Source organism: Pocillopora verrucosa, chromosome 9 (assembly GCF_036669915.1).
Source record: "Pocillopora verrucosa isolate sample1 chromosome 9, ASM3666991v2, whole genome shotgun sequence".
Classification (NCBI taxonomy): Eukaryota; Metazoa; Cnidaria; class Anthozoa; order Scleractinia; family Pocilloporidae; genus Pocillopora; species Pocillopora verrucosa.
Window position 1 is genome coordinate 2,146,342 of NC_089320.1, and position 25,420 is coordinate 2,171,761.

At 38.1% G+C, this 25,420-nt stretch overlaps 2 protein-coding genes and 1 pseudogene across 2 annotated transcripts; all 3 read right to left on the bottom strand.

The window, feature by feature from the left end:
• Positions 1-255: 255 nt before the first annotated feature.
• LOC131791391 (uncharacterized) lies at positions 256-5,389 on the bottom strand (annotated as a pseudogene).
• Positions 5,390-7,205: 1,816 nt separating this feature from the next.
• Positions 7,206-19,927, bottom strand: LOC131791389 (uncharacterized). Its single transcript, XM_059108719.2, has 11 exons — positions 19,573-19,927; positions 16,323-16,505; positions 15,141-15,296; positions 14,230-14,507; positions 13,761-13,887; positions 12,633-12,785; positions 12,231-12,331; positions 12,016-12,107; positions 11,618-11,657; positions 11,393-11,442; positions 7,206-11,053 (listed from the first exon to the last, which is right to left on the bottom strand). The coding sequence occupies exons 1-11, from the start codon at positions 19,801-19,803 to the stop codon at positions 8,739-8,741; spliced, it is 3,726 nt and encodes a 1,241-aa protein (XP_058964702.2). The 5' UTR covers positions 19,804-19,927; the 3' UTR covers positions 7,206-8,738.
• Positions 19,928-21,275: 1,348 nt separating this feature from the next.
• LOC131791445 (uncharacterized) lies at positions 21,276-24,904 on the bottom strand. The gene is made up of 4 exons (XM_059108793.2): positions 23,749-24,904; positions 23,227-23,295; positions 22,849-22,938; positions 21,276-22,737 (listed from the first exon to the last, which is right to left on the bottom strand). Exons 1-4 carry the CDS (start codon positions 24,769-24,771, stop codon positions 22,684-22,686), a joined length of 1,236 nt encoding a protein of 411 aa, XP_058964776.2. The 5' UTR covers positions 24,772-24,904; the 3' UTR covers positions 21,276-22,683.
• Between the last annotated feature and the right edge of the window lie 516 nt (positions 24,905-25,420).

The window sequence follows — 25,420 nt, forward strand, 5'->3', positions numbered from 1 at the left end:
TTGTGTAATCGTCACCATTTGTTGGACTGCAAAATGATTTCCAGAAAGATTTAGATAAAAGCAAACCGTACCTGGACACCATTGCTGAGATTTGTTGCGAACGAATACAGCATGTATCGAGTTCTAAAACGTAAACTATAACTCACATCAAATGCACTTTACAAAGATAGCATGACTAAAAATTTATTTTTTAAAAATTTGCGTCTCTTGTCTTCATTCTTCCAGTGTAGTTATATCGTGCTGCTAGGCTGTGAAAGCAATGATTACTTAGACCAACTTAAGCACTAAATGATATGAATCCGAAATTGAAGTAACTGACACCCAGAATTCCTAGCGATGATTTGTATACAAGGCTTGTGCACAGTGTAAATACCTTGTACAAGAAAAAAAATGCATTGTGTGGTTTTCTCAATGCATTAAATGAATCAGATCTCCACCCCACTTCATCAACATATCATGCTTTGTAGTTTAAATGGAAGTATGAAACTGCTCTAGTACATATTTGTGCTTATCAAATTGTGCCCGCCATTAGCTCGGTAGATTTTTAAGTTTCATTTGGGCATGGACTACTCGTGCAAGTTTGTCATTGTCCCGTATTTTTGTGCCCTGAGCTAAATGAGAAAAATTAAATAAAAACTGCCATCATTTTACCGTGAATATTTCAACTCTCAAACATGGAAACACGTGGTACGTGACGGGATAGAACCGAACGTATCTGGCCATGAAGTCAGCAGTGAGGGAATGTTTTACGACGCTGTGGCGGTCTGAGTTTCCTGGGAAAACCTGGAAGAGGAGAAGATGCATTGTTGATTACGAGAAAGCCAAATAGTCCAGCAACACACTACGTAAGTTAATAAGGAGATGGGCGACTTTGGGATAGCATCTGAAGTACATCGAGGTTGGCTAGAAAACTAATGTTGCAGCAGAGACCTCTTCAAGAAAAGTCTCTGATATAGTTATGATCTTTCTCTTGATCTAGACCCAATGGAACACATATAAGACAATTCCGATAGCTTTACAGCAAAGGAAACACAAGATTGTAAGCTGCTCAAAACTCTGGAATGAAAACCACTCCGCTGTTTCACTCTAGTTTTCAAGTTAAACATTTTTGACTTCACTCCTTTATTATTGAGAGGGAGAATACTATGGGCAGTTGTGGTCTGTTAGGGTAACTTGTGCAGTAAAAGTTCACTTCTCACGAAGTGTGTCGTGTGGCTTAATCAAAACGTTGACAAAATCCTCGAATGTAAAAGTTATCAGCAGAGTATTGGGTCCATTTTCCCTCTTCCCTCAGAAAAACAACAACAACAAGAACAACAGCAACAATAACAAAAAACTCTTATTTATGTATGCGTCTTATCGATAGATATTTTGCCCAAAATTTTGCAATAGTTTTGGCTGATTGACCACAGGTATTTTTTTAACCCGCTGTTCAGTCAGTAATCATAATCGTGGATAAAGACAGTTATTATGCAGCTGGCAGCGCCATTGGGCACTATGAAGCGAATCCTGTGTTCTGATTGGCTACCTGGGTAGGCAAGATGGGGCCCAACTTGCCCGCTAGGGATAAGCCGCTATGATCCTGTACAAGGATATAAGTTTCGTGGGGTGGACTTTAAAAGTTCGCAATTTTTTTGACTCTGTCGGTGATGGAGTCGCAAAAAGCGGCAGAAGATAGGCAAAACAAAGAAACACCAACCGACTCTCGTGGGTTTATTGTGCCACAAACACAGTCGGCTTCTTTCCCCGTTCTCGAAAGAAACAGCCATTCCTGGTTTTTATTCAAGCGAAATATTATTGCCGTATGATAAATCCTTCATTGAGCAAGCGTCAGGTGAAGATGGTTGAATATTAGTCTAGCTCATTTTTTTGCGTATTTTAAGGACCTGGACTTCATCTCAGTCTATAAAAACGCTAAAAAAAAAATAAATAAATAAATAAATAAATAAAAGAGCTCGGCCAATATCTAGGTATCTTAACCTAACGCTTGGTCAGTAACACATATACCACACGATTAAATTACTCGTTTAATGCGCAGACCGAATTGGACTCTACAAGGGCCTATAGCCGTCATCCACATCTGCTGATCAAATCAACTCTTCATTCATTGGCATTTACAAACCTTTTCTACATTTGATTCCTTGTAAGTTTTCCAAGTTACACCGTCTGCGGATAGAACCAATTTGTAGCTGGTGGTCCATTCGCTAGGAATCAGTGCTCCCTGTGCAGCCACAGCACAAACAGACAGCTCTGTACCCATATCAACTTGAAGGTAATCTGTTCTATCAGATTTAGTCTGAGGACACCACGCCCCCCTTCCCCTGGTTTCATTCAGTCGGCCGTGGTATGGATGATAATATGTATTATAGAATGTGCTTGCTTTAAGTGCGCTATCTGGAATTGTGTCATTGTCTGCCACAGCAACAGGAACACATTCTAAATAAGAGTTAATGGAATACATGTTAAAGCCTATTCGGAGGGTATCGTAAAATTTGCATTCATTGGTTTGCTTTGCTATCGAAAACGTTTCATTAATATAACCTACACAGGCTTCGGGTTCAGATAGAGCTGCGACGGATTTTACAATAACAAATAATGAAAATAATAATAATAATAATAATAACAATAATAGTAATGATGATGACGATGATGATGATGATGATGATCATCATCATCATAACAATGACGATAATATTAAGAATAACATTATTATTAACAATAATAATAAAGGTTATAATAATGTTAACGAAAATGGTAATTAAAACAAATAAAACCCGAATATAGGACATACAGGGTAGACTCACCACCAATAGTCAATTTCATTCCAGTGACCGCCTTGTGTACTATGTTAGACGTTGCTGTACAGATATAAGTGCCTGAGTCTTCCTTTTTTGTGTTCCAGATTTGTAGTGTTCCATCATGACTGACCAGTGATCTGCCAACAGGAAGATTGCCTCTCTCTTTTAACCACGTGATTTTTGGTGGAGAGTGACCAGTAGCCTGACAGAGGACTGAAATTCTTTTGTTCTTCTCAACAAAAAGCTGTTCAGGTGGTGTTTTTGTAAAACGCGGTAGCTGAAATACACTCAAGCGCGTCCAAGCTGAATCATGTCCTAAAATGTTTGACGCTTTACATTCGTATGAACCAAAGTCTGCCATTTTCGCATGTATTATGGTCAGCTGTCCATCTTTCACAACAGTCCTGGACTGCGCTAAGCCACCGTTAAATTTGGACCACTTAATCACTGCTGGTGGAAAGCTTATCACGTGACATTTTGGTAGAGTGATGTTCTTTCCCACTTCAACGTAGGTTGGGCCCGAAGAAAGTGAAACTTGGGGCTGAGCTGTGAATAATTGCGTAAGTCGTTAGTACCGTTGTACTATTGTTATCTTTTCGGCCTCTTTACAAACCAGAAGGATTTGAATCATTCATAGATTAAAACAAATTCCTTGGTGATACGTTTTGTTCATGTGACCACGAAAGAAAAAGGAAAACATGTGAAAAATATACAACCTACTTTGAACAACAAGACTTGCAGTTTTTTCATCCTTTCCCAGTATACTTCGCGCATCGCATTTGTATTCGCCCGCATCTTCTAAGCCAACATTACTGATCTGCATTAGGCCATTTGACGCCACTTTGGTCCGGTTTCTAGGCAACGATCCCTTGATCTTTGACCATGATATTTGAACAGCGGGATTTCCAGAAGCAGAGCATAGAAGTGAGGCTGTTTTGGTTTCGTTGACAATTAGTTTTGGTGCAGAAATTGTCACTTTTGGAGGCGAAAGAGACTCTCCTGGTTCCCCTTTAGTCCCTGGGATACCAGGGAGACCGGTGCCCCGATGTCCCCTTTAATTCCCATTTCTCCTCTTACTCCAGATGGTCCCATCTTTCCTGGTTTTCCACTGCGACCAGTAGCTCCTATAATTCCTCGGGGTCCTTTAGTTCCTTTGTCACCTTTGGGTCCAGCTCTCCCTGGAAGTCCCGGCCGACCACGTGGGCAAACATTCAATTGTCCTTGGTACTGACACAGCTTTAAAGTGGAGGAGATAATGTCTCCAAATAGTTCTTTGATGTGAGCAGAGTTATTGAAAGGAGATGGTTGTGAAATACTACGTTTCACTCGATGGGGTTCATCCTCGCCTTGCGTGGTAGAAACTAGAATTTTAAGCAGAAATTTAACGAGGTTACAATGCTCGGCAATTTGTATTTTTGTGGCTACTCCTTTTTTTTTATTGTTGTTGTTTCTGTTGTAGTTTCTGTTGCGCTTGGTGAATTTAGCCAACCTCCTATTTGGATCATTATATGTAGCTATTAGAACTCAGTTCTAGCAAATTGTTTTTGGTGATGCTGTTTATGTTTGCTGAATCTAATTAAGTAAGCTACCGAAGCGTGCGATGCTTGAAATGTAGCAGAGGCCTAAAGCGAAAGTGATATCATCTCTCAACGACAATGGTTCTCATCGACGGACTAGACGCCACACAAGAAGGAAGTGAATTAAATATCATAGCAGCTCTACCGCTACGTTTTTAGTAATTTGAGGCCTCTCTCAAAACAACGTCGAAAAAGAGATTCGAGAAAGGTTTCATTGAACGGAGATTAGTTTTCAAAGATGCGTGTAAATCAATACTTTTTCTCAATGTCACGAAGCTCTCAATTTCGTCCAAGAAGAGGTCAAAATTTTAATTTTACCTATTGTTGGACGAAATTGAGAGTTTCCTCAATTCTTATATTACCTCCGTTTGATCACGAACGGAAGGAAAATAAGAATTTGCCTCGAACGATTAAAATGACAGATATACTTGTATCATTTCTAAGTTAATTGCTTGTCGAAGAAACGTTATGTACCAAATAACACCATTACATAACTAGAACTTATCATGTTTGAATTTGTCCTATCAGCAATATTATTAAATTATAGGTAATTTGTTGACGCTGTTGTAAGACTTTTACGTCTGACGTGCCGCCCAACTAGAATAGCACGCAAGCTACCTTTGGGAGCATGAAAACTTGTAAATTTATGTGAAAATTAATATTATACAAAACAGAATGTTTTTAGTTACCCTCACTAGTGGAAGCTAGATTCGTCCTCGCTCGTCTCATTTGATCTTGGGGCATGACTTTCTCCACTGTCTTCAACCTTTGTTCGTAGTCTTTGAATATGGTCTCAATTCGAATGAATCCGACGGAGCAGAGGAGCAAACACAAAATAGATAGAACTGTGCCGGGGCTTACCAGAAAAGAACGCTCTTTGAGAGACATCACGAAAGTTGATGCAGGTGGTAAAACACAACGTATTTTATATCTTGTATGTGTTCCGTTCGCTCTGACACAGCGCAAATTAAATATCATTTTAATCTCACTGTTCTCGACATCAATTTCCTCAGAAGTTTGACTAAAAGCAACTTCCTTTCAGTGCAAGCGACAAACAAGAAAACTCGACTCTTTGAACCAGGAGGAGAATTCATAAGCAAATAGCGCAATCAAAGAGACTCTAAACTCGACAGTAGAACAGCAGAATGAAACCCTACAGATACTCAGACTGAAAGGAAATGTTTCATTTTTATCACTGGAGTCGCTTTTGCAGATATCAGTTGCATACTATCAGTTTTCTGAGTCACGAGTCACGAGTCACAAACTCATAGATATCATCAATCCAGCTTGCCGAACTGTTTATGAACGCAATTTTAACCCTATTCGCGATGGCTTGCGCAAATTTTACCCTCTCTACCGTGGTAAAAAATGACATATTGCTTGTGCAATAACAGTAACAAAACAACATGACATGTTTGAGGCCTTTTCTCTTGAGATATCTGACCTTTGAGAGTAAACTGAGACAACTTTCATTCTTTAAGCTTTTTAAAATAACACGCTATTAAAGCACAAGTACAAAGAAAGTCACGGAAATTGTTTGAATCTGTTGTCGTGTGTTAAGAACAGGGTTCCGAAAAGCGTCGTCTCCAAGTGTCTCTTAATTGAACTCGTTATAAAGATCGTTTTAAATGAACCAATTCGAGTTGTATCTTCTTCTGCTCTTTTAAACTTTATGTAGATAATAAACCCGTCCGTGTTGTTTTGTTGTTGTTGTTTTTTCTCAATCTCTTGCTGTTCGCTTACTACAGACACTCGGATAATTTCATACTTCAAAATGTTCCGCTACCGTCGACACGTTCAAACTTCATCAGTAAAAGTTCTCGAAATTCATTTCCTCTTCATCTACTTCCTTTCTATCAGTAACTTCCTTTCCAGGTACAAGCGGCAATTGACAGAACTCCAGGAAGTCTAAATAAAATTAAGCAATCGATCAATACAGTCAAAGATGCGCTAAATTCTTCAATGAAACGGCATATTTAAATCGTTCATGGGATAATCATTTATCACGGACACCTGGACCTAACGGAAACTGATGATTATTTGTCCCGACAGAGCCGTTCAATTGAGTCCACAGTTCTAGAGACAGTTACAAGCAGTTTTCTGCGTTGCGTAAGTACTTCATGTCATTGACCCTTCCTACGCGACGCTAGTGTGCTTGGTAAAATTATACGGCTATTAAATTGAATTATCTCGTTAATAAACTGTTTCAAATGATAACAGGTTCAATTTCAAAAACGGTACCAAACCAGCGTGACATGTTTAAGAGATCTCTTTCTTACGGTTTTTGACCTCTAAAGTAAATTGAGATTTCTTATTTCATCACTACTCAAAATAAAACTCTCAAACGCATTCGTACGCGCCAAGGTCACGAATACTATGATTCCGTTGTCAAGGAGGCAGTTTCATCCAAAACTGAGACTAGAACAGACCGAGACTAGAACAGACTACCAATGCTTCCTTAATCATTGATATCGTTATGACGTCAGAGTCTATTGTTCAAAATAGGACTCTAGTCTACAGTATCGGACACTGTCTAAAATCGGATGCTTGCGTGTGTCTAGAATCGGACACTAGTGGGTAAAGTCAGACAATAGCGTCTAAACTCTTACATTAGTTTCTAAAATCGGATCCAGAGTCTAAAACGGAACACTGGTGTCTAAAATCGGATTTTATAGTCAAAAATAGGACAGTAGAGATGAAATGGAATACTTGTTTTCAAAATCGGGCTCCTTTGTCTAAAATTGGACACTAGTATTCAGGACTAACTCCAGGCACAACTGCAGCTTGGCATCTCTCACACCTCGACTGTTGATTGAAATGAGGCATTCAATTCAAAGGTATGAATATTTACTTTTTAATTCTAGTCATCTGTATTCACATTTCTATTTTACATTACCTCGTCGACATATTTTCTACAATTTTTTCTAAGGGCGATTTCCGGTCATTAAAGACAAGAAAATTGTTCACATTAATTTTATCCTCCCTAGTCGACACCAAAGGATTATTTCAAATGGCAATGAACGAAATAGCATGGCGGCTGAATTATTACTGATACGTTTCCCTGCATATGCGAAGACGCTTATTCTATACAGCTATTTACATTTAGACCTAGAAGGGAAAATGGCGGCAAGCCTGTTTCGACACACGCTCACCACTTCCATAATAAGAGCACAGATCTAATGATCAAGTTTAAATTGCGTGTCTTGGAATGACGCCTAAGACAACTGTGTATATCTACGTGTAACTAGAGCACCTACGTAAATCACATAGATTTATATTCCTACGTCAGATACAACGTTTCATTGCTCTGTCAGTAAATCCTTAAATATAATTTTTGAACACACTTTGCTGCCGATGCAAGCATAAATAAAATGCTAAAAAAAAAAAAAAAAGGTACAAAGGATGAAACCTACATGTGAGCTGAAATACGTTTCAAAATTACATTGCGTTCCCATGAAACAAATATTAAAAAAAGTATAAAGAATAATAAAGCCCTCGCGAAAATGGAAGGCTACAATGCAAAATAGAGCAATGGAATTATGTTAACCAGCTGAAGATTGACTTCAGAAAAAGACAAAATTACACTCAAACGCTTACTCTTGTATGATTCATGACAAAATAGGGGTATCCAGCCACCAAATTGTTGAATAATCAACTACTTATATTTGAAGAGACCTAGTCTCTGAAAATATTGACATAAATTCATTGACTGTCTTGCCCTAATGGCAAGACATAATTATTTCGCATTTGTTTATCACGCTGACTACTTTACGATACGAAGTCAAGACTAATTTAAGACAATTACAAAAAATAACGTTGATCTAAAAATTTCAAGTAGCTAATGTACATGCCCTAAGAGCATTAAAAATAATTTCATTTATTCAGACAAAAGGCCATGGTGGCCAAACGATGTATACTTATTAACCCTTTCCACCCTATCATCAGTATGTATATTCTCTGTACTGTTCTTTATACATTTCCAAAGGTGCTGAAATAGAGAATATGTTTAGCAATCAAAAGCTTCTCAAGTTGGTGATCATTTCTTGTATTCTTGTGACCTTAATGTTTGAATCAGGGGTGATACGATAAGGAGAAATTAGATGCTAGTCACTCCTAGGGGTGAAAGGGCTGACATGAGCTGTTCCAGTTAACGCGGCGTGGAGGTTCATCGTTGGGGTTTTCCAGTGGGACGAAACTCATTTCCTCCGATAGGAGCTTCAGATGAATTTTCATGGCAATTTGTTAAAACTGTCGTTTCAGATCATTCCGGTGTGGCAGATCATCGTTGAGGCTTTCGGGTAGGACAGTAGGACAGTACCCCTTCCTTCAATAAACAGTTCAATGTGGATCTAGCACACATTTCTTAACCCTGCTGTTCTAGATCCACTCGGCGTGGTATAATAGGTGTTGGTTTTGCCTTAGATAGTTTCCTTGGAAGTGGTGGAGGAGAGGAATCATTTGCTATTTGCGAGACTGCATAAAAGTCATTTAGCACATTGACATTTTCATAGTGCAATGCTCTCGCTCTTTGTGTGGTACTCTGGAAGGAAACTTTCTCATTTGACCGTTGTAGCTTTGGTGGAAGCTCGGGAGGGGTATTTTTCTGCACAGGAGTCTCACACGGTAACCGAACATTTTCGTATGCGTTACTTGAGGAATTGCGAGCCTTCGTGGTTATTTTATCTCTTTGGTCAGAAGGTGGAGGCAAACATGGTTTGCCCATTTCTACTGCTTCCGAATGGTGGCCATTTAATGCGCTTGCACCTGCTTTCAACCATGCAGACGAGCCCATAGCAGATCCATTCAGTCTTTTGCTCAGCACAGAGGCAAGCTCAGGACTGATGGTTATTTCCCACTGGTTATGGGAGCAACACGTAAATGAGAGAGGCCTCTTCATACGAGCTAATCGCCTCCAGCGCGGAGGTGGAACAGGATGACCTTGGAGGTCCAAATGGTCTCCGCTTTCCCTTTGTCCTCCGGCAGTGAGAGGATCGTCCTTCCAGGCATTAACACGAATAGCATCAGCACTTCCTACCCTGGTCAGCAATGGCTGGCTGCGTTTTTCCAGGATCATATTTAATAAACCATAAGGATCGCTGGGAGCGACCCCCACGCAGTGACAATTTGTGGGCAAGGAACGACAAAGTTTTCGTGAGTTGCTGTCATTTTGTCTAATTGATCTTGGGATTACCATGCCCCCAACCACCTCTTCGGGGTTGTCTTTCCTGTAGTCAACAGTTTCACAGTTCTCGTATATACTGTCAGTATTTCCTTGCTTTTTATATTCTTGCGTGAGGTCTCCATTTTGTAAATATTTAGGAATCATGCATTCGTACATGCAGGTCTTTTGATGTGAGGTGAACGAGGAATTATTGCATCTTTCTTCCCTAGTTTTGTTTTGATTTGAAAGTGTTTCTTCATGGGAGCCCAAACTAGTTCCAGATTTTTGGGAGAGATTTCCATCATTGACCTTATGTTTACCAGTTTGTAGCTCAACGTTCTCATAGCAGGGCGTCTGTTCTTCCCTCAGAAGCTCTCCCACCGACTCACTTTCCTTGTTACTGATCTTCCAATTATCGTAGCAGGCGTCAGAAGTTGGCTGAAACGCGTCTGAGGTGGTTCTAAGCTTGTGGTTGTCATAGAAATCTTCATCTGATGGCATCAAACCAGCTTCCTTCAGTTTGTGATTGACATAGTTTTGTTGTGAGGGCCAAGTATTGCATCGGCTATCTCTAAGCTCTTGCTCGTCTAGCACTTGATTAGCTGAGTTGCACCTGCTTCTATCAGCTTCGTTAATGCTCTGATCTTTGGCATGGTCTTTTGTAGAACTTAATTGTTGTTTCAAGGGTAAAGCATAGTTTTCGTATGAATGTTTCTTGTGCGCTGCCAACGGTACACTGGAGGAAGTATTTGTCACAATAGAGCCTTTGGGATTTGATGAAACAGATGTAAACGGCCCAGATAATTCTTCGTAAATGTCCTCCTCTTCAGCTTTCTTGGAGGTAGGACGAACCGATGACTTATCTCCTCCAGCTCCTTTCAAGAATGTCGGCAAATCCTGGGCAAGTGTTTCCCCTATCCCAGAATCCCGCTGAGATTTCTTACTTGGTCGTGGTGAGACCGTCCTGGAGAGCCTTGGAGAATTTTCATGTAATTCCGTAGCTGAGCTGGGTGGGAGTGAAGTTGAAGTATTTTGAGTGACAAGAGAAGGAGCTTCCGTTTCACCGGCAGACAATCGGGGGCTGGAGAAGTTTAAGTCTAGGGGGCATTTCTGGTCAGTGCGTGATGGAGGAGTCGAAGATGTGTCATTTTGTATCCTGACAAATCTTAATTCCCCTGTGCTTTGTCTTGGAATGGGAATAGGACTGGATACCGGTCCACTCGCAGGGTACATCAATTCATACGTGGTATCCTTGGTATTCTGCTTTCTGATGCTCGCGTTTTCATAAAAATTCTCCACCCTTGCTTTTTGTTTTCCTGAGCTGTTCTCGTCATACAAATGGCGGAATCGTCTAACGTCCACGCTGGAAGAATATCCGCTATCAACGTCTGTGGAGGAGGCCAAGTCGCTTTCAACAGACTGGCCAGAAAAAGTAGTGCTTACACTGCTGCCGTTCTTCAAAGAGTTTGGTGAATATAAGAAGATAGGAGTCTCGTAGATGTGCTCACTTCCGCAGTCTAAGGAATAAATGAGTTACAGAAATCAAAGTGAGATGGGTGTCTCATAGAGTTTGTGGATCAATATCAGTATCTGGGCAACTGCCCACCAACCCCTCCCCTAACCCAACAACAGTCAATTGATAACAAGTTAGGGTTAAAGTTGGGTTAGGGGAGGGGTAGGTGGGCAGTTACCCAGATACTGTTATTGATCCGAGTTTGTTTCGTTCCCTATTGTCTTTTATGACAAATACAGATACAAGGTGCTTCTCAAACAAAGGAAACAGAAACGACAAATGCACTAGAACAATCAAAACGAATGCAAAAAGGGTGAAAAATCGCACTAGGGAAAAATCTTACCACAGTTTGGTAGCTGATTACACTGTTTGCTTCGCTTCGTAATATTACTTCTGAAAAAGATGGAAGAAAAACGCTTACATATCGCACGAAGGATGGAGGCTAGTGCACTGCCCTTGTACAACCAAAAAAAAAGCATTGTGCAACAGACGAATTCTTTTAAAAAAAAGGAGCAAAAGAAACACAGAGACAGACAGACAAACAAACAAAAGCGAAACAAAAACTCACTTCGGTTTTAGAGACGTCCGAGTATTCACTGGTGAAACGGCTGCAAACAAACAAGATATTAAAAAATATTGTACTTGTTTTAAAGGAAATTGTTGTTTAAAAAAACAGAAACAGTAAGTTTTCGAGACACGAGGCAGAATTATACACTTTAAAGTGAGATAAATAAACAGCACATACGACACAATTTAATTTAAATTTAAACCTAGGCTCGATTGTTCGAAAGGTAGATAATGCTATCCACTGGACAAATCGCTTGCCGTTGGATAGCGCAGTACATTTTGTTAACAGTTATTCGCTGGATAGCGATTTATCCGTTCCATAACGCTATCCACCTTTGAACAACTGGGCTCAGGAGAGTGATGAACACATCAGTCGATGCAAATTTTCTCCTTAGGTACCTCGCCGCATTCCACTTTCTACAAATTCTGACGGAAACATCCCGACTTTTCTTGTACTCATATTTTGTCCTTTCCACCAAGAAACATCGGGACTGCAAAGGTAAATAAAATAATAATAAGCTAATGCGGTAATCGGTGTACACAGGTTCAGAGTGCATTTCAAAATAAATAAGTTGAAAACACAGAGTCCTTGTTTTGTACTTTTATCATCTCACCTGGCTTCAAGAAGCGTGATAATGTCACCTTCCTGAAAGCTCAGATTTTGTTGGCTCTTGCTCTCATAGGGTAACACTGCAGCGACATTCATGGGATGTGCCTACAAAACATAAAATGATAAATTAAAAGTAATTACAATTATTTCTGTACTTCGTGGTTCAAGGATTGACACATTCACAATTCAGTTGAAAAAGAATGATTAACGGACTGTACATTACTGGCAGCACAAAAATGTTAATGTACACTTCAAGATTACGCGAAGACAAAATAGATCCAGGTAGATTTCACAGAGGAGACAGGGACTATGGAAAAAATCAAGAGAGGTAGCTTACCTAAAACAAACATGTATAGTATTCAAATGCAGCTATTGACAGAAGTACATATGCAAGTATGGCACTCACCTCGTCTACCAGTTTTTTAAGCATGCTAAACCTTGCCCGCTGGTGAGGCTCATGCGACCAGCAGAGTGACACCAAAATATTGTAGATTTCTGAAGGGCAGTGTTCAGGCCTCTTGGGCCTCTCACATGATGGCAGGTCCACTTTGTCCAATATCTGGTTTTTAACATACAAATTCAGGTAATGTATTAAAGTTAAGTACATTGTACATGAATAGAGGGGGTAAGTTTCTAAAGAAACTGTGATGCTGCGTTGGTGGGAGAGTATAACAGGGGAATTTGGTATTATCGACTGGGTTAATAACATAATTTGGCCACTTTTAAGAGTTACAAAGCTGACTTTTCGAGTGTTAGCCCATCGTCTTTCGCTCTGACAGAGGGCTAACGGTCAAAACGTCAGCTTTGAAATTCTACTCTGTACATGGACAACTTGGTGGTGGGGGGGGGGGGGGGGGGGGTGAAGGTCATAGACTACTCCATTTAAAGAGAGTTGACCTAAATGACATTAGAGACAATATAATTGATACATCATTACATCATTTATGTGCACGGATAAGATCAAAGGCCAGTACTCTATAACATAAGAAGCTAAAAGGGGTTAACTTCCAGCAATGAATGTCACTATCTTGACACAGTACAGTGTTGTTAAGTCCCATATTGAAGAATAGGAAATGGACTGTGAGGGCAATAATACATCTCAATGCATCCAAACATTGCACATTTAGATTTTCAGAGGGCAGTGTTTAGCTCTCTCTGAATAATGGAAGTGGGTACATTTTTTCTCTTAGATGGAGTATTTTGAAAAGTGTCTTACTTTCTCATGAGGAGGGTGTGAAAAAAAAAGGGAAAAAAAAAGAAAAAAAAAGATAATCAGAAATAAATATTTAAATGAATGGGAGGGGAGGGGGGGGGGAAGGTTCACGGCATTCCAGGATCCCACTATCCACACCCTTAACCCATATAGACTTTCTCCTGCACTGAAAACAACCCCAAGCATTGCATTCAAGATCATAGAAACACAATAAATAATATAGATGATATGCATGTGGACTGCAAGGATAAGAATCCATTTTCAGTGCATGCAAACATGACACAAACATATCTTAAGTCTGTGTGCTGATGGTTCACTCACCTCAGCTCCATTAAGTCCTGGCCAAGGTTCTTCTCCATAGGAGAACAATTCTAACACAGTGATACCAAAGGCCCAAACATCAGAGGCATGGGAAAACTTGCGGAATTTAAGAACTTCTTGTGGACACCTAGAGCAAGAAAATCACAATCCTAAAGCAATCGTTTAACATAACAAAGTGTAACCCTTTCAAGAATCTTTGGATGAGTTGTCCTTCATGTAACAGTTAAAAAGACCTAATGGCATTAACTTTTAACCCTTAAGAATGACTGCCATCTAATTCATCCTTAGCAAGTCACTTCTGAGTCAAACATAAAATCATTAAAAAAGAAATGATTACTCCTGAAGAAGCTCTTGATTGTTTGATTAATTCTCCTTCTTAGTATTACAATAAATGTGTAGAAAAACCTGTTGAGAATATGCACACTGATGTTGGGGTGTACAGGATTAGTGTAAATAAATTAACACTTACCATGCAAATGGAATTTTGCCACTGGGATGCATTGTGTAGTGGTCGTCATCATCAGAGAGGACTCGCATCATTCCAAAATCTCCAATCTTCACTTTCTCATATGACTGTAGCAAAAGATTGCGCGCTGCCAGATCACGATGAACAAATCTGTGAGACTCAAGATAAGCCATTCCTGAAGCTATCTGGACCACAAAATCACTCAAGCCACTGATGGTAAAATTATGAGGTTCATCCCTGAGCCGTGCTAATAAACAGCCAAGTGGAGCCAGCTCTGTGACCTATTGAGTTTAGAGTTAAACCAATAAGACATGAACCTCATTGGAAGACTAATATTAAATACAGCAGCAGTTAAAAGAGCAACCACTCTCTTTGAAATGCTATACAGAATGAATATATGCAGTGCAACCAAGACTATACATATACATGTTTACTGTTCAATTAATCTTTTTTGCAATCACTTGTAGAATGTTCCACTTCAGACTATTTGCTGTTTGTTCATTTTCTACGTTCTCTATTTTTCTATTGTTTGTTGCTATTTTTTGTTTAATTTTATTTTCAGTGATTTTATTAATTTTATTTTCAATGATTTTATTATTTGAATTTTCCCATTGTTACTATTATTTTCTTCCTCGTTACCATTATCATATTGCTTCCATGGCTCAAAGCTATTCTTTGTTGTTGCATGAACATTAGCTAATACACAAAAATAATCATATTGTTTTTAACCAAGTTAAAATCTAAGTTTGGCATTTGTACATGTTCACCATTTGTACACTATTTTTTGCAATCATTTGGAAAAAATTTCCCCTCCCCCTGAACATGTACAGTGTGTTTGACAATTTTATAAATGCACCAAAAATGCTGTGGAAAGTATATCAAGTACACATAATAGTCACTTTTGTTGAACGTACCAACATCATTGGTGCAGAAAGAACAACTCCGTGGAGTCTGATTATGTGGGGATGATCCAGTAGACTCATGGCATTAGCTTCCTTAATGAATTCCATCTGCATCTGTTGGAAAGCCTTGTCATTCCATGCCTTCAAACACTTCACAGCAACATCAACCTAATAAAATATTCAAAAGGGAATTACTGATAACACCAACAAAAAATATATATTAATGCTTATAATAAAAATCAATAGAAAACAAGCTAACAACAAAAATTTTTTCAATGCATTATGTACAGGTGTGATTGAAACACTTTGTCATGTTCTTGGTCAAAACACTAGATTCTCAAAATACTGCCCTCTATTCAAGATTGCTGTAATTGTAGGTCAAGGCTCCAAGCTCACCATTTCAGGACCTTTAACCCTTTAACTCCCAGATCAAATTTGTCATCCTCCTTACTGTCAACCACACAATTCTTATGATGTTACTTCAGAGACTTTAGTATTGGATCAACTTATTATCCCCAAATTGATATTTTTCTTTATTCTCACCACTTATCTGGTTGATATTGTATTGGTATTGTAAGGAGAAATTCTGTCTTGGTCACTCATGGGAGTTAAGGTTTAACTCAAGTAGGGGCAATATTACAACGAAAACTGTACTTTGAACTTTCATTTAACTCAATATTCATCTTACTTCAACTCTTGACCATGAAAACCACACATGACTTGCCAGAAAAAAAGAAACAAAATTTGGTTGCCAAACTAGCAAATTATGATGAAAATTCAGTCACCAATTTAAATTCTTTCTTCTTGCCATGTTGACCACAATGGGCACAACTAAAAGTGGCAAGTGCTATGATACACTGTCTATGGAACCTGACCAAAGGTAGGCAGATAACTTGGAAAGGATTTGAGCATCTCGTCCAAAGGCAATACCACCAATGGAGATTAACTCTCAAAACTAAAGTGAGTCAGTGCTCCAAACAGATTCTGCATATTAAATAAATACATGGGATCAATATCAGTATCTGAGCAACTGCCCACCTACCCCTCCCCTAACTCAAAAACAGTCAATTGATAACAACTTAGGGTTAATGTTGGGTTAGGGGAGGGGTTAGGTGGGCAGTTGCCCAGATACTGATATTGATCCAATACATGTATGTCAGTGATTAACCTATTTCAGTTGAATATTCAGTTCACCTTCTTGTGGGAGTTCTTCATCCATGTTCCTCTCCTCACATACCCAAAGGCACCATTTCCAAGCATTTCATAAAGAGAAACAGACTGCTCAGTGATGACACATGTCAAGGAGTCACCTGCAACTCCATAGCAACTTGAGCGCTCTGGTGTAGATTCTACTGGACTCTCTGATTTCTTCGATTTCTATTATAAACACAAATGAACAAGTTTACCACAAAATTACTAGAACAACTGTAACATTTAGAACAATTATGTGTAGTCAGTGACATGAAAGTGAAAAGAGACGAGTGTAAGTGACCATTGCTTTAGTTAAAATTAACCCAACCACCACTTTGTATCACATGAAACAATCATCTAATTGAATCAAAGAAATTGTGATGTTGAGAAGGAGACTATCAAAAAGGCCGCTACGTGCTTCAAAGAGTCTCTCTGGACCCTAGTTCATTACAGAGTCAAAAATGAAAACCAACCTAGTTTCAAATCATGTTTTTGATTTTTCAAATTAGACATTCTTAGTCATCAATTGAAATGTTGAAATATCACATAATGGTAAGTTTACATTCTAGTTCAGTTTATATCACTTAAAAACTACAAACTACCTTACAACTTATTATCATGTATTCACTGCCTTTTCCAAAACCACAAGGGATAAAAAAAGGGAAAGATAAAACTATCTAAATAAAAATGTATGAATGGCGAATGTTTTTCAGTAGAACATAAAAATGGTGTAAGCATCATGTCAGAAGTAAGTAAAGTGTAAGTACATATGTAAGTATAATATATAGAAAAAAATAAAAATAAAAATTAAAAAAAAAAATGTTGGTACTGATGTACAGAGAGGGTATTTCAATTTAATTCCTTATTCATGAATCTCTTTTAAGAAGTTTTTTTTAGAACATTTCATTTTTTCTCATTCTGTGAGTGCATGTACTCAGTCCATGATCCAAAAATATCCTGCATGGAAAGGCTGTAGATTAAGTAAAATCATGACATGATTTGATAAGAAAAGAATTGAAAAGTTTTCAGCATGTCCAATCAAAGGTCAAGCCTCCTTTATTTTCTGAAGGTAGTTAAAATGTTCATGTCTTTAAAAACCCCCCTTACTCCCCTTACTATAACTATCTAATCTAATCCAAAAATTTTATTACAAGAAAGGACAAATGCATCAGGTAGAGAGTGTTATCTTAATATGATAAAGTCCAAATTCTCTGGACTCATGACCAAGGAAGTGTACTAATAGTGGAATAGAGAATCAGGAATTTGATCAGAAGAGTAATGTCATAGAAAAAGTAACAAATATACTATGTACATGTCTATAATCCCAGAGTTTCTAAATGCTGTTGGTGGTATCTCTCAGTAAAGGGATAAAATTCTTAACTTTTAGCAAAGGTGTAATTTTTGGTACAGGTTAAAAGTTGTATACAAAATCACCAACCACATGACAAGAAATTCAAAATAAAGTAAAATAAAAAACAAAAATTACTATGATAAATTAATCAAAACAAAAACAAATTTTTTTAATGTGATCGGCTATCATAGGCCTAATTTGAGAACTAATAGGACAGTAAACACATCCTGCTTGTTAGTGGATTGTGTAATTGGACTGTGTACCCACCATGCATGTAATTGGACAGTGTAATTGGACAGTGTAATTGAACAGTGTAATTGGACAGTCTAGTTAGACAGTGTAGTTGGACAGTGTATGGGCCATGCTTGTAATTTTTACAGTGTACAGGCCATGCTTCTAATTGGAAAGTCTAACTAGACAGTCTAATTGGACAGTGTGCATGCCATGCTTGTAATTGGACAGAGTGTGCATTGTGCTTTTAATTGGACAGTCTAGGGGCATCATGCCTGTGTAACTGGACTGTGTATGTCAAGCACATGCACTGATCTGCACATTTTGTAGAGTTGAGTGCTGCTTCTTATGAAAAAATTACATCAGATGGCTAGCTTGTCCTTAAAATGTTGTCATTTTTAATTAACTAGCAACAGGACTTTCTGTTGTCTAATTCTGTTTGTAACGGCAATCCTAACAAATCAGACTCCGGCTTTGCGGTTGTCTGATTTTAATCTGTTACTCACTCGACTCTAAGATTATAGACTGAATTGGACTCCACTCAGTCTCATTTCCATTACAACTTAACAAACAAGCAATGTTGTATTCACAAATGAGCAGCACATGAACAATGTGATTACATTTGAAGGAGATTGAAACATTAATCATTTCTATTGCATATTCATGAGAAAAGCTGTTTTTTTTTTCTTGTTTTTTTTTTTTTTTCATTTTCCATGAAGAACTGATTTTAGTTTCTAACATCGGTGTTTTTATCATTTCTTTCAAGATCAGGTGATTCCACGCACATCCGTTTATGGCGTTGTTTTTAATTTTACAAACCTTCCGCTTGGAAGTATCACACTTTCGAATCTTAACTACAGATCTCTTGGGCATTATAACGAGTTGAAAACACAGACAAAACAAAGCAAAATTCCCGAGGAATTTGGTTTGACCTAAATACAAGACATATTTGAAATGTTCGTTTTCAAAAGATCAGAACAATGACGAGTCAAAGGTTGTATAATTTAAGCTCTTGACTCAAACTGAATACCTTAAAAATAAACCAAAATAAAAACCATGATAAATTTAACCGATGTGTAAGAGCTTTTAACTGTTTAAGAATCTATCAGGAAGACTGAAACAGTTCCTTTCGTTCACTGGTAGAGAAGTAGAAGCGTATTTTGAGAATAAATGGAATTTTTTTTCCGCTCTGACCCCGTTGTGAAACCAGACGACGTAAATGAAACACGTGGACAGAGGAGCGAGTGAATCGAAAGCGCAATTATTTAATTTCTAAGAATATAAGAGAGTTCTGTGCTACTCAAAGAAAGTAAAATTTAATTTTCAGTTCTATCGACTACATATCTGTGTGAAATACATGATCGTGGTATAAATTCGTGAGCAAGTTATATATACCGGGTCGTCGATAATATTCTCGGATAACCATCGCTGTACGCATGTAAAATAAAATGCGTAGAGTGTGTTTTTCTGCCTAAAGACACCATACTTAACTATTAATTATAAATGGAACGATATGATTTAAGTAAATTTCCTTCCTTAAAAAAAAACTACGACAGAATCGACAGACGCGTAGATTTAGCGTAAATCAAAACAAGTTTACTGACGCACGTAAAGACGCGCGATTTCGTCATCTAAGCATCGGAGAGATAGTTCTTTAATTTAAGAACTCACCTTTCTTCTGAAGCTGCTAAAAAGCGATTTCTTCTTTGCTTTCTTAAGTGCTTCAAACAAACGTCTCTGTTCAGGTTTTGCCATTCCGAGATCGTCTAAATCTTCTTCCGTTACGTGATCAAAGTGCGACAGACGAGTAACATGTAGTTTTCCATGGATCTGTCGATAATACTGTTCTAACTGAATGTCCTTTAATAGATCTCTGACCCTTTTTTCTTCTGTGGTATCCATTTGATCCCGTTTTCATAAAAAATACAACGAATTTTTCGATGACACACTAAACTTTATTACCTAGCGCTGTCATCACTTCTATATACTCTGTGTTCATTGATTCCCGAAGTGACTAAACAGTAGTAAGAACGGCGCGGCTAATCGTTATTAGTCGGAGTTAGTAGGAATTTACCTTTCAATCCACACTCATGAATCACGCAGTATCTGTTTCGAAACAATTTTAACAGCCAATAACATTTTCAACAGCTAAAAATATTCTTTAAAATTTCCTTCAAGGAATTGTACAAGAAGTTATTTTTCTCGGAGGAGAAACTTGATATAATTTACACAAGCTTTTAGAACAGAATAAGTGATTATAAAATTCTCTCAACACAACTCCCTGTGGGGCTAAACCTCCATTCATCAGCCAATCATTTCGGCGTGTAGTGAAACGGTAATTAAGTACCTATACGCTGTTTCACGCTAAGGGAATCACCTGATATCGAACGATCTCGATCTCATAATTTATTGACGACCATCACAAATGTACCATGAGTAAAACAAATTATGATCATAATAAAACTATGACTGCTAAAGATATAATACGCCCGTACAGGTTGCGTTTAGAGTGCAAACGTAAACAGTGCGGGGGAGGGTCGAGTGATTTTCACTGTTCCGTGCATTTGCGTAGATATCATACCAACCCGGAGGTTGTGGTCTCGTGGATCATCAAGCTTTAACATATCGCCCGAGGCCTTTGGTCAGTTCAAACGCAAACTTTTCAACAGTGGAGGATGATTATTTCTTTAAGTGACTACGTGACATACTCAGCAGATAATTATAATGATGACTACGTATGAACAAAATGATATTGAGAGGGAAACGTCCTTTAACTGGGTTAAAGATACTTCCGGTTAGGTCTTAAATACTGAACGACACACTCAAAATAGGTGATATGAACCTTTTTTTTTTTTTTTTTTTTATCAAATTGACGATATGCCAGATGACTTTTCCTTCGTGACTGACGGTACAAAAACCGAAAGGATCCAGAGTTTGAAACCGCAAGACGCACAGATTTGATTGATTTATATTTTTAGTGATATTTTTTCTATTATTTTGGTCGGTGACTTTTGTCGGTTTAGCGACTTTTGATCAAACTTCCTGCCAATACACTACTCCTATGGATCGCTTCCGCACGTTGAAACGAGGAATCTGCTACGGATGCGAGAACTACAGACCTTTGTCCTACTAGAAGCGATGTCAGCCGTGCTGGGCTAAATGTAAAACGGCACAGAACTCCAGATCGTGACATCCCTTTTATATACCGTTGTGCCAATCAAAACTATTACCCTGTTCGTTCTGTTTGTTATTTTTAGTACTAAGATTTTGTTGTCTTTCTTTTCTGTGCCTTTTTTTAGGGGGGGGGGGGCGGGTGGTGTGGGGAAGAGTGGGAGTAGGGTGGATCTTTATAAAGAGCTATGCTTGGTCTGCACTGAGTTAAAAGCGACATAGTTTCTTTATTATAGATAACATTTGTTATATTTGCAGTTATCCATACTTGCTGTACCAAGCAAATATTCCATCGGATAATTATAGATACAGATCGAGTAATGTATACTACGTGCAGTAAATCATTGATATAATTATAATTTTTATCATTATTATTACCATTACTGTTGTATAGTTATATGCAACCGACAGTTTTTAAGAAGTTCGAATTGCGGACAATCCAATTGCTGTCAAATTTCTTTTGTTTCTGTAATCCGGAAGTGACGTTCACTCAACCTTAAGTGTTGGAAAGCTTCCATCATTATAGATTTGTATTTGTACTTTGAACATTTCGAGTGCAATTCGGAATTAAAAAATCAAGAGCAAGTTGTTGTTTTAAAATGAAGAAGTGGTCTCTGAGCAATACACAAGTGCAATATGGAGGCTTATCAATTTTGAAGCTGTTTCAAATTACATGCAAATCATTCGATTTTATGTCAATATCGAACTCTTTGCCTTTATTAGATTCTCGTTCAATAGAAACTCATAAGCTTTTTCCCGTTCAATGGAAACTCTTAAGCTTCTGAACGCAGATTTTAGTTCAATGTATGCAATAATTAATGCGATAGATATATGTTCGTCCCATTGGAGGTGATAGTTCCTACAAGCTGTTTTATCATTTTTTAAATGTAAGTATGCTTATTTCTCATTTTTCTTTCTTTCAATCCGGAGCCGATCAAACGAATAGACGGGTATGATATTCTTGAATGAAACGCAAGCTACTAGCGCCGAAGTTGATCAAGCATGACTGAAATCGGTTTCGGCAAATCAATTTACTACAGCCGTCTGTCCCATGCGTGTTTGATATAGAGTAGACGTTTACCTAATTGATATTACGCTCTGTTAAATTCTAGCCACCTTTTGACAGCAAACCTCAGCAATAAGAACAAATCCAACACTTTTACAACTTCTGTGCAACTTTAAATGTATCTTCATCATCGTTGTCTATAGCCTTCGGACGCACAGCCTATAGCCATCAGGGAGAGAGGGGAGAGGGGAGAGGGGGAGGGGAGAGGGGGAGGGGAGAGGGGGTGGAGGGGAGAGGTTTTTAACCCTTAAACCCAAAGTTTTGTTCAATTACTCCTTTACTGCTTGCAATGTGAAATGCTATCGAATAGGATCAAGAAAAAAATGATCAAACGCGACCGAATTAGATGCAACTGATGAGGTATTATGATTTTTTTGGGATTAGGAAAAGCGAAGTACATATAATAACTTCGGAGAGGACTGCATTTATCTCCCCCTACACCCCCCCCCCCCCTGCTATCGTTAATTTGAGGCTTGTTATAATAGTTATTTATACACTGGATCTCCAGGAATTATGGCGCTCCAGGGCACACTGGACTCTTCTTTTTAGCTTGGTAATGTAAGCAGGACGACAAAGTACGATGCTATTATTCCAAAGAGCTGTAGGATGAAAGGGAAAGTGTAAGGCGAAATATCACTCGTCGGAAATAATTCATTTCTTTTCTTAAAATATGTCACATATATTTCATGTTTTATATTTTTCATACTAACCGTTAGGAATAGAGACTTGTTGACCACTGCGATACCTCCAACGGAGAGACCGATTGGATCCCCTTGCAAATGTGCCAGGAAAAGAGTCAGCTAAAAAACGAAAAAAACAGAATGAAGTAGTCTGGTCTAGTCTGGTCATCACAACGAAGATCGCTTTCATGATCACGAAATGGTCTTTGTGGCGATAAGTTTTGGCAGTACAGGGATGGACGGGAACCAGAATATAAGAAACTGCTGGAATGAGCCGACCAAACTGGGGGCGACTAAGTCTGAGCTACTGCTTGGCTAACGAAAGGGCATATATCCATTAATGATTTTCCTTGAACATACTTTAGCGTTCTTTATGGAGATTGTGGTAGAGTGAATTTAGTTACTTACCTCGGCATGTTCTTTAAGGTCGTCGATAGACACGTGTGACTTTTGGATCGTTTCATAAAAACTGTGAGCCTGCAGATATAATCATGACATTTTGTGATGTTCAAGATAGATATCCTACGTACATCTTAAAATTAGATTGAAAAAAAAAATCAAATAGAACAAAACACAGCAAAACCTAACAACAACAACCACATCTACGTAAAGTAAACATCACGTACGAAAAATTCATAATTATATTTAAGTTATAATTTCATAATCGATTTCAGCAAACTAATAATTACTGTTTGTGACAGTTGTGCATTTCTATATCAAATCAAAATGAAAATTTCTTGTGTCAACATGAAACTAATTTCTACAGTTAATTACATATACCTTCCTCTTGATAAACCTTTAAGATGATAAATAAGAAAATTACTATTTGTACAGGATGTACTTAATTAAGCAATCGACAGAGACAGTAGCCACCGCTCCCTAATTTATTTATTTCAATTTTTTTTTTCGGATTGAGAGGTAAAAATTTACCTTTTCGTTTACTCGATTTCCAAACAAGAACACGACTATCAATAAAGAAGATATGCAGAAAGTCCAATAGAAATAGCCGACAATCGTGATGCGATCGGTATCGGCCGACGACTTTATGAGTTGATGAAAGTTGACGCAAATTAATGGCACATCCAATGTGACAATGATAAAAAGAAGTGGTGAGAAAATGGCATTAGCCAGTTGTACCGTGTGACATAATTTCAAGTGTTCTTTCCGCAAGTACGAGATGCTCAAGGAGTGGATGAATCTGTCAGAAACTTGGTTCTGGAAACTTGTGAACATTGTTTCTAGAAGCATACAAGTGACGCAGAAAATGAGCACAGGGAAACACCAGGAGAAGGAGCAGTAAGTTCCAAATATGAGTTCGACCCATCGAATAAAGGTGTACTTTTCCCATGGTGAAAACACAGATATGATACCTCCGAAATAAACGCTCATCATAACAACGACGACTGTATTTAGCGTCGCTGCAGAGCATGCTAGTACCAAGCCCTTGACTGCCTTGGCCTTTGTACCGTCTAGCTTAAGTTCGGGTGCTGCCTCGACAAGACTGGCAATAAATATGGACATTTTTGACTTTCTACTTTGAGCAAATGGAAAGGCAACTAAGCAAATAGTCGTGGCACTCGCACATTGGAGAAACCAAACAGTGGAAACTAGTAAAAAGAAAAACTGATTCATTTCCTTGAACCCTAGGTAACAATGACTTGTCACAGCAATTAAAAAAAGCAACCACTGGCCAAGAGCGACAAAAGTGCTGTAAAGACGCGACACGCACCATGTTTTTTGCATATTTTCCTCAAACATTGCCGTTGTGCCAAAGTATTGTCCTGTGAGTTTCATGACGAGAAATATTGGACGCAAAATCGCCGACAGCTGTTTGCGTAGATTTTTCGCTATTTCCTCTTTCTTTTGGTATTCTTCGATCGGGATTTGATTGCCTGTGATGTCTCCTGAATCTCTGCGATGTATTTCGATCGCATCAACAGATCTGTGAAACATTGTGTGTTCTCGAATCGGGACTGATTCCTGCCAATGTAATACATCAAACACTGATCTTAACTGGCAGCTGTTGTTTATAACTTCATTTAGAAGAGAGTTTGGGTGAGGACATTATATTGAATGAGGAAAAATCTTGTCATCTACTCATTGGCTCGTTGTCGACGCTCTTTGTTCATCTGCGTCATTTAGCAACAAATAACAATACCTCCTTATTATAAGAAATGGAAATGTAAAACAAGAATTAATTACGGCTGTAAAAACACCCTTAGCTTTAAATGCTTCTCAAATAAACAGTTCTTGACTTCGACGCCGTGGGAATGAGGCTTATAATTTTCTCGTAATTATATAAAGTACAGTTTCGCTCACTTAACTAACTCGAAGTTTCGTGCAGTGATTTTCACTTATAAAAATAATATTATATAATAATTATAAGGACTTCTATAGCGCCATATCCGTATGCTCATGGCGCTTTACAACTGAATATTCAAGACCGAAAATTTTGTAGATTAAAAAATTACATTAATAATAAAACACAAATATATAGAAGTACAAGTTAAAAATTCGTATCTAAAAAGTAAGATTAAAATTAAAAGTAAAAATTAATAATTAATATTCTTATCGCAATATTTCTTTAATCAAAATGTTCTTT